Source organism: Callorhinus ursinus, unplaced genomic scaffold (assembly GCF_003265705.2).
Source record: "Callorhinus ursinus isolate GAN/ISIS: 27379988/994484 unplaced genomic scaffold, GSC_fseal_2.0 scaffold80, whole genome shotgun sequence".
Taxonomy (NCBI): Eukaryota; Metazoa; Chordata; class Mammalia; order Carnivora; family Otariidae; genus Callorhinus; species Callorhinus ursinus.
This window is the reverse complement of record NW_027397142.1, coordinates 22,033-31,434: the sequence shown is the minus strand read 5'-3', so window position 1 is coordinate 31,434 and position 9,402 is coordinate 22,033. Positions and strand designations below refer to the sequence as shown.

The 9,402-nt window shown below is 46.6% G+C and overlaps 1 protein-coding gene across 1 annotated transcript in view; it reads right to left on the bottom strand.

Moving 5' to 3' along the window:
• The window catches only part of GIMAP6 (GTPase, IMAP family member 6), a 5,860-nt gene extending 5,022 nt beyond the window's left edge, over window positions 1-838 (bottom strand). The window contains exon 1 of the mRNA XM_025864773.2: window positions 533-838. Within this exon, the coding sequence (XP_025720558.2) occupies window positions 533-706 (174 nt within the window). The 5' untranslated portion in view covers window positions 707-838. The remainder of the gene's footprint in view (window positions 1-532) is intronic.
• Window positions 839-9,402: the final 8,564 nt, after the last annotated feature.

The following is a 9,402-nucleotide window of genomic DNA, read 5'->3' as shown; positions in this document are numbered from 1 at the left end:
CATATACACATAATCACAACACACACCCACACACTCACAAACACAACAGACACCTACACACCCACAAACACAACACAATCCCACGCTCACAAACATACGCAGTCACAAACACAACACACACACTCACAAACACAACACACACCCGCACAGTCACAAACATACACTCAAAGCATTACCGCACACGTACTCGCAAACATATAAACACATATACACATAAACACAAACATAACACATGCACATAAGCTCACATACACACAAACATAGCACACACACAAACATAAATATACAGCACGCACATCTACACAAACACACACATCCACACACACACACCCACATAAACACACACATTCCCACACACGCATCACACACACTGCACCCAAAAACTCCCAAACACGACACATACTCACACAAACACAAAAACACAGCACACACGGAAGCATACATACTCTTCACATGTACACAAACAACACATACGAACACACACACATAGCACACAGGCACACAGACACACTCCCCTCCCACTCGGACTTACCACTCTGTCAGCTGCGGGGCAAGAGGAATGGCGGTGTTTTCTGTCTCCTGGGGCCGTGTGCTCATGTGAATTCTTTGTTTTTCCTTTTGGGGCCGACACATCGTAGGCTTCTGCGGACCTTGAGGGGAAGAGGTAGAGGAAAGTGTCCACAGCGTAGGAACAGAGAAAGGACATGGCTTCTCTTTCTCAGCAAACTGGGATGAGAAAGCTCAGCTCCAGAACTGCCCTGAAAGAGCAGCTGTGGGCTGTGGGGGGAACAGGAAGTGAATGGGAAGACGCAGGCCAGGCCCTCCTCAGTCAGAAGACGTGCCCTTTGCATCTTGTCTGCAGTTTTAGTAGCAGGAACAGGAAAAACAAGAACACCGGTGTCGTTAGTATTTTGATCCTGCACGAGGACAACTAGATCTCGGAGGCTTAGGGAGAAGCAGCAGATGCTCCAGGAAACTTTGTGCCAGGGGAACGATTTTTCACGGATCTCCCTTTTGTGCGAGTTCCCACTTCCCACAGAGAGCCCATGGCTTCACCATCATGGCAGCTGCCTGCCATCTCTTCCTCCCTCCTTAATTCCAACTTCCTTTAAGTATTTTCTCTCAGGACAAGGACTGGAACGGAAGCACCAGCCCTTCCCGGGGCCTCAGTCTCCCGTCCTCAGATTGGAGCTGCCCCACCAGCTCCCCTGGGCCTCCCGCCCCTGGCACTGGGGGCCTTGGGACTCGTCAGCTGCACAGCGGTTGAGCCAATCCCTTAGAATAAATCATGTAGCCAATTCTTTTTTTTTAAAGTGATTTTCTTTCCTTTTTTTTTAAAGATTTTATTTATTTATTTGAGAGAGAGGTTGAGATAGAGAGAGCATGAGAGGGGGGAGGGTCAGAGGGAGAAGCAAACTTCCTGCTGAGCAGGGAGCCCAGTGCGGGACTCGATCCCGGGACTCCAGGATCATGACCTGAGCCGAAGGCAGTCGCGTAACCAACTGAGCCACCCAGGCGCCCGCCAATTCTTTATAATAAATCTCTTTATGCACGTGTACACACACACACACACACACACACACACACACGTCTGACAATTCCAAAATCTGAGTCATATCTGAGTCTGCTTTGCTCTGTGTCTAGACTGTGCTTCTGGCTTCTTAGCACGCCGTGTGCTGACGTGCCAGGCTGGACGCGATCTATGGGATATCAGGAAGTGAGGTAACTAGGGCTATAGCACGAGGTTGTGTGTTCATCTGTCTAGGAGGCAGGCTGCATTCATGTTTGCTGTAGCTGTAGGTGCAGAGTTTTCGGTTTCCTCCGGCACTCTAGTCTCATTTCACTGTTGTCTGTGGGTTTCCCTAAGAAGCCCTTCTTAAATAGAGTTTGTGCTATGCCATTCTTTTGGCTTTAATTCACTGTGTTTACACCAAAGCCCTGTCGATGTGGTGGCGGGAATGGGTGGGGGGAGCATGATCTTGAAATTAAATCGCCCTCTCTTAGTGGGTCTGTGATGGGCTGTGATCATCACAATTTATTTACCTTTTCCTCCACTGTGCCTGCTTTGAGTGAATCAGGTGATCTCGTCACTTTCCACCTTTTTCTCCCCATTTGATTCCAGCCTCTCTCTTCTTCCCTCTTCTCCGGCCTTGAGGGACTTCCTTTACGTACTTGATGCTTCATCCCACCTTTTTTCTCTGGAGCTGCTGTGAAGAACTGGAACCAAAATGTTTCTCCGGGAAGGTGTTCTATTAATAAAAAGATTTCGATAAGCATTTTGGAGGTTTAATGGAGATTTGGAGGTTTAAAATGTTCACTATTAACACTATTTTCAATGTTTAGAGGAAATATACACGAAGACCATAAAAAACATAAGGTGGATGTAAAATTATCATTATTTGTAAATGTTATGATTTTATATCTGGAAAAACCAAGAGAATAAACCAAGGGGCGCCTGGGTAGCTCAGTCAGTTAAGCATCCAACTCTTGATTTCGAGCCAAGTCATGATCTCAGGGTCCTGGGATCGAGGCTCATATCGGGATCCCTGCACATGCTGGAGTCTGCTTGAGATTTTCTCTCTCCCTCTCCCTCTGCCACCCCCCCGTTCACATGCACACACACACACTCACTCTCTCTCTCAAATAACTAAATAAATCTTTAAGAAAAATAAGCTTCTAGGGGCGCCTGGGTGGCTCAGTCAGGGGCGCCTGGGTGGCTCAGTCAGTTAAGTGGCTGCCTTAGGCTCAGGCCCTGATCCCAGGGTCCTGGGATCGAGCCCCACATTGGGCTCCAGCCCCACATTGGGCTCCAGCCCCACATCGCTTCTCCCCTGCCTGCCGTTCCCCCTGCTTGTGCTTGCTCTCTGTCTCTCTCTCTCCTTCTGTGTCAAATAAATTAATAAAAAAATATTTTAAGAAAAATAAGCTTCTATAAACAATAAGAGAACTTAATAAATTGATGAATGCAAAATCAAATACAAACCATAAGAACTGACTAACATACAAACAGTGGCCAATTAGATATAACTTGTGATTTAAAAAATAACAAAAAGTGAAATGCCTAAGAACAGACTTGAAAACTGTGCAAACGTTCGGTATAAAGGAAACTTCTGAAGCTATGGAGCAAAGAGAACTCTCGCGTGACGTTTGGTGAAAATATAAATTGGTAGAACCCCTTTGGAAAAATCTGTAGTACCCAGGAAACCTGAATATTACACAGGGTCAGTACTGAGCTCTCCTCCCCGGAGGCACACACCCAGCAGACATTGTGCCTCTTTTCCATGCAAGGGAACGCCTGTGGTATTTAGAGTGGTGGCACTCAGAAGAGCAAACCAGTAGGAAAAATGTTAGTGCCCACCAAGAGGTAAGTGTTCTCACGAAGAAGGAAAGAAGGAAACATGGTAACTGTGTGAGGAGGTGGATAGGTTAATTAGCTTGATTGGGGTGCATATTTCACAATGTCCGCCTATATCAAATCATCAAGTTGTGTACCTTAAACAGATATAATTTTTATTTGCCAATTTATTTTATTTGTCAAGGTTATACCTCAGTAAAGCTGGAAAATAAAATAAAGTAAAATGCAATCCCTATCAAAATACCATCGACTTTTTTCACAGAGCTGGAACAAATAATCCTAAAAATTTATGGAACCACAAAAGACCCCAAATAGCTAAAGGAATGTTGAAAAAGAAAACCAAAGCTGGTGGCATCACAATTACGGACTTCCAGCTCTATTACAAAGCTGTCATCATCAAGACAGTATGGTACTGGCACAAGAACAGACACATAGATCAGTGGAACAGAAGAGAGAACCCAGAAATGAACCCTCAACTCTGTAGCCAACTAATCTTAGACAAAGCAGGAAAGAAGACCGTCTCTTCGACAAATGATGTTGGGACAATTGGACAGCCACATGCAGAAGAATGAAACTGGACCGTTTTCATGCACCATGCATGAAAGTAGACTCCAAATGGATGAAAGACCTAAATGTAAGACAGGAATCCATCAAAATCCTAGAGGAGAACACAGGCAGTAACCTCCTTGACCTCAGCCTCAGCAACTTCTTGCTACACACGTCTCCAAAGGCAAGGAAAACAAAGCAAAAATGAACTTTTGGGACTTCATCAAGATAAAAAGCTTTTGCACAGCAAAGGAAACAGTCAACAAAATCAAAAGACGACCGACGGAATGGGACAAGATATTTGCAAATGACGTATCAGATAAAGGGCTAGTCTCCAAAATCTATAAAGAACTTATCAAACTCCACACCCAAAGAACAAACAATCCAGTCAAGAAATGGGCAGAAGACATGAACAGACATTTCTCCAAAAAAGACAACAAATGGCCGACAGACGCATCACTCGGCATCGGGGGAATACAAATCAAAACCACAATGAAATACCACCTCACACCAGTCAGAATGGCTAAAATTAACAAGACAGGAAACGCCAGATGTTGGCGAGGATGCCGAGAAAGGGGGACCCTCTTACACTGTTGGTGGGAATGCAGGCTGGTACAGGCACTCTGGAGAACAGTATGGAGGTTCCTCAAGAAGTTAAAAATAGAGCTACCCTATGACGTAGCAATTGCACTACTGGGTATTTACCCCAAAGATACAAATGGAGTGAAACTAAGGGGCACCTGCACCCCAATGTTCATAGCAGCGGCGTCCACAATAGCCAAACTATGGAAAGATGTCCATCCACAGATCAATGGCTCATGAAGATGTGGTATATACATATATCGGCCAACAAAAAATTGAAATCTTGTCATTTGCAATGACATTGATGGAACCAGAGGGTATTATGCTAAGTGAAATAATCAATCAGGGAAAGACAACTATCATATGATCTGACTCATATGCGGAACTTAAGAAACAAAACAGGATCATAGGGGAAGAGAAGAAAAAATTAAAACAAGACGAAATCAGAGAGTGAGACAAACTATAAGAGACTCTTAATCATAGGAAACAAACTGAAGGTGGCTGGAGGGGAGGTGGGTGGGGGGGATGGGGTAACTGGGGGATGGGCATTAAGGAGGGCACGGGATGTAATCAGCACTGGGTTATTATACAAGATTGATGAATCACTGACCTCTACCTCTGAAAGTAAAAATACATTATATGTTAATGAATTGAATTTAAATAAAAAAATTTAAAAATAAAGTAAAATAGCTGAGAAATGTTTGTAAAATGAAAACACAAAAACAACACAGCCTATATAATTGGATTAATTATACAGATTACATATTCATTCATAAATTATAAATTATACATGTATTATAAATTAAGTTATATTCACACCATAGAATCTAATAGCAGTGAGAATGCACAATTTATTGCTACACATGGGTAAATCTCAAACATAATGGTAAGCAAGAAACAAAAACAGAAAGCAGATACAAAGGAAGGAATAGTACATAATTCCATTTATATAAAGTACAAGAATGGCTAAAACCAATCTATGCTATTGGAAGTTCAGTTAGAGGTCACCCTGGAGAGCATTAGGGGGACTTCTGGGATTTTCTTTCTTTATCTGAGGGCTGGTTACACCTTATCTTATGATAGAACATGAGGGACCCATTATTGTTTTTAAATATTGGAGTATTTTTAAAATAATGACATCAAATCGATCTCCCTTCTTCTGTGCAGCTTGGGATATTACGACTAACTCAAGCTTCTATTTTTCATATGTTCTCTTAATTCTCTGCAGGAAAAACTCTTCTTCTAAGTAATATTTGCCATGAGACATCCTAAGGCCAGGGAACAAAATGGCAAGCTAGAATCATGCACTAAAACCAGCTGGATATGGGGGGCCTCGGTGGCTCAGTAGGTTAAGTGTCTGCCTTTGGCTCGGTCATGATCCCAGGGTCCTGGGACCAAGTGCCATGTTGGGGCTCCCTGCTGAGCAGGGAGACTGCTTCTCCCTCTCCTCCCTGCTCTTCCTCTCTCTTGGTATCTTTGTCTCTCTCTCTCTCTCTCACATAAAAAAACAAGTAAAATCTTTAAAAAAGCTGGATAATTATTTTGAAAATTCTTAAATGATAGTTCTTCCCTAAATAAATTTTAGAAGATCAGACTGGAGGTGTTCTAACTGAATAATTTCAGTAGAAAAGAAATCGGAGCTCTTAGTGGAGCTCAAACTCAATATGAACCAATGGTGCAAAAAAACAGTCGCCAAAAGAAACCCCTTTAACTCAGGCTTTATTGACAGAAGTCCAGGGTCTCTGAGTTGAACCAGCAACAGCCACAAGCTTATGACCAATTCCAGAGCCTAGATTTGGGGGGTATTGCCAATGTGGAGTGTTCAGAGGGGTGTAGCAAAGAATATGAAAGAAGCGCGTAAAATAATTACAGAGAAAAGGAGGAAGGAACTGACTAGAAGTTTCACGACAAAACGTGCTTGGCAATTACACAGATGGGAAGAAGTTTACTGTCTGTTGATGTGCAAATGCAGGAGACAGGCAAATGGGCACGTATTTCGGGGTTTCTTCACCACAAAGGAAAATCTAACCAAGGTGTTCAAAAATAGAAGAGGGACCCCCCAAGGGGAGGAGACTAGAGTTGGAACAGAGAGCTTGTACCCCTGGGTGATTTTAACCACGAGCGAGAAGAGGTGAGCGTTTCTGTAGGAGAGCAAGGGGAACCACTGCTAATGGACTTGGCCTGCTCACTAGTTGATGATTCTGGCTTCAGTCTAAAGGCGCGTCATTTATGCGGGACAGGAGAGCCAACTTTTTAAATCTCCTCCCTCTACCCTCAGAAGCATCTCCTCGATGAATCTGCTCCGGTGCTTCGGTTTCCAGCTCTTAGCAATCACTCATGTGGGGTTTTATTAATTAGGACTGCAGAGAAGCGCTGGTTCGGCACACGGGAAGTTGCTTAGGGCCCCCCTGGGACGTGGTTGTAGGGCAGGGGGGCCGGTCTGAGCGCAGCCAGCAAGGGCAGGGATGGGGGCGCCCCAGTGGCTGGGAGGCTGGCGGCAACCCCTCCGGGTAATCTGGACACGGAGAGCCAAGGGTTGAATAGTGAGGCGTCGGGTGGGGAAAACTGTGCAGGAAAGCACCGCCCGACAATGAGGGATTGCCTTTTCCGGTCTTCCAGGGGCATTTGCCAGCTTTGCTCCCATTTTCCGTGTTTGCCTCCTTTTGCGTTGTGTCATTTCATGAAGATCAAATGGGACATGGAAAGGGCAATTGCCCACCGTGAAGCGAGAAGAGAAACAGAAACAAACACATGGCAAAGACACGGTTATGTCCCTCACTTCCAGCAGGCACTCATCCCCGGGAGCTTCATTGACAGAGTCACCCCAGTGCTTATCACTGATTGGTTGAGGGTGCCCCTGGGCCGGAGTTGGCTCACCTGCTCAGTGTGCTTGCTCACACCTCAGGCTCCCTTCACTGGAGCCCACACCTTGGGCTCAGGCTGGAAGGCAGAGTAAGGGCAGGAAAACTTGTGCCCACTAAGTGGTCTCTTGTTGGCTCACAAGAGAGTCAAAAGTGCTCATTGTCTCTTCTGCTTGAGGCCCTGGGGTGGGTTTGAGACTGAGGGGAAAAATGCTCCTGCTTCACCCTCGCCAGCCCAGCCAGGGGGTTCAGAGCGGTCTCTGTGGGGCCATCTCTCCTGGTCCCTGTCCACCCCCTCTAACCTGTTCCCAGCGCCAACCCCCATACCGGGTTGGGGTCATGGGTCCAACATTCCAGCTCTGTCCTGTGAGGTGACCACGACGTTATGTGACAGGGAAGACCAACTGTGGAGGAGGTGAGGCAGGAAGTGGCGGTGAGAAGACACCAGGAGTGTTGCCGCACAAACAGCTGAATTTAGAGCAAACAGTCTCGTTCTTATCATTTGAGAAGTTTCTGGGAAATGGGCCGACATCGAGTGTATACCACAGACTTCCTGGAGATGCACAAGAGCAAAAACCCCATCGTCTTAAGTAGAACACACAAGACCTGCTTGGCCATTCTCTGGGAGAGACTAAACAAACCAGCCACACAAACAGCGCTTCATTTGCCTTATTTCGCAAGACTGCTTGACGTGGGTCAGTTCTTGCTTCTGCCTCTGGAAATCACAAGCAAAACCTAAACTCTTGCCCAGAATTGGTACCAGGGAACCAGTTGCCAAGTCCCTACCATCTGAGAAAACTCTCATATGACAAGCCATCACCGTGAAGAACACCCAGCTCTGCGGTCTCCCTGTCCCGGCTCCTTTAGAACCACACACCCTCGGTCCGCGTTTGGTTTGACTGCTCCTGTTCGCAATCTGTCTTTTTGGTGCGTGCACCATAAACTTGTACTAAGTCCCACTGCTGCGATTCACTGGGTTTCCTTCTGTGATTTCTGAACTTCTGGCGATATCTAATAAAGGGCTACACACTTCGGTGAGTGATGGAGAACATGTGTAAAGACACGATGTTACGTGGCAAAGAGGAGATCCCCATGTTTGGGGGACATTGCGCAGACCAGCCACGAGCCTGCGCTTTTCCCCACTGCGCATGCTCTCCCGCCGGCTGTGCCCCCGCCACTGAGGCTGGGGAGTAGGGCAGAACTCAGGGCTCTGAAGGGCACCGTCTGTTTGTGGTGAGCTGAGAAAGGGTCTGAGAATACTAGGAAGGGGCAGTGCGCACCCGGCCACCTTGACTGTTTTGTGCCAAGAGGTGGCTAGAGCTGACTTCATTTACCCTTAAATGTCTCCCACTCAACACTTCTCCGATGAACCTAGAAGTCAAAACCCCGGACCAGCGGACCAGTGGGCTTTTACCGGTGTTGCCCTGACAGGACGCTTTCTTCCAAACCTCCAGTTTTGTCATTGTCCGTCCCCTGATCTGGTCACTACCTATGGTGTCCCATTAGGAATCACTAGTCACAGGCATGTGCCACGGGACTCTCTGCGAATCCGGTCAGCCCTGAAGGGGGTTGGTGGGCTGGGTCTCTCATGCCCACTGGGGAAGGCCCAAGTAGCAGGCAGCTCTAATGCAGTCGTAGGAAAAGGCCTTCGATCACCTGCCACAACCCTCATTTTGACCATAAAACACATGAAGGGAGCCTCAGAGCCTCTGTGAGTCCAGCCCACCGCCATAAAACACACGCAGCCTAAGGCCTATAACCTGCACCTCCTGTTCCTCAAACCTGTGCTCTTTCCACTCTGCTTGTGGGTCAACGCGAGGCACAAATGCCTAGGTGACAATGGGAAAGTTCCATGCGGGAAAACCAGCGCCTCTGTGCTGAGGAAGAGTCCCCTTGTCACTACGTGATCACACTCAGGGCCATGGCGCCGCTCAGAGAAGGCAGGCCCTGATGGATCGATGGGAAGGGGTGGAGCTGATTGTAGAGGAAGGCTTGAAAAAAGTCCCATTGTGTTCTTGCAGTAGAACACAGATGTGGGGGTCCATACACTCCCCTTTG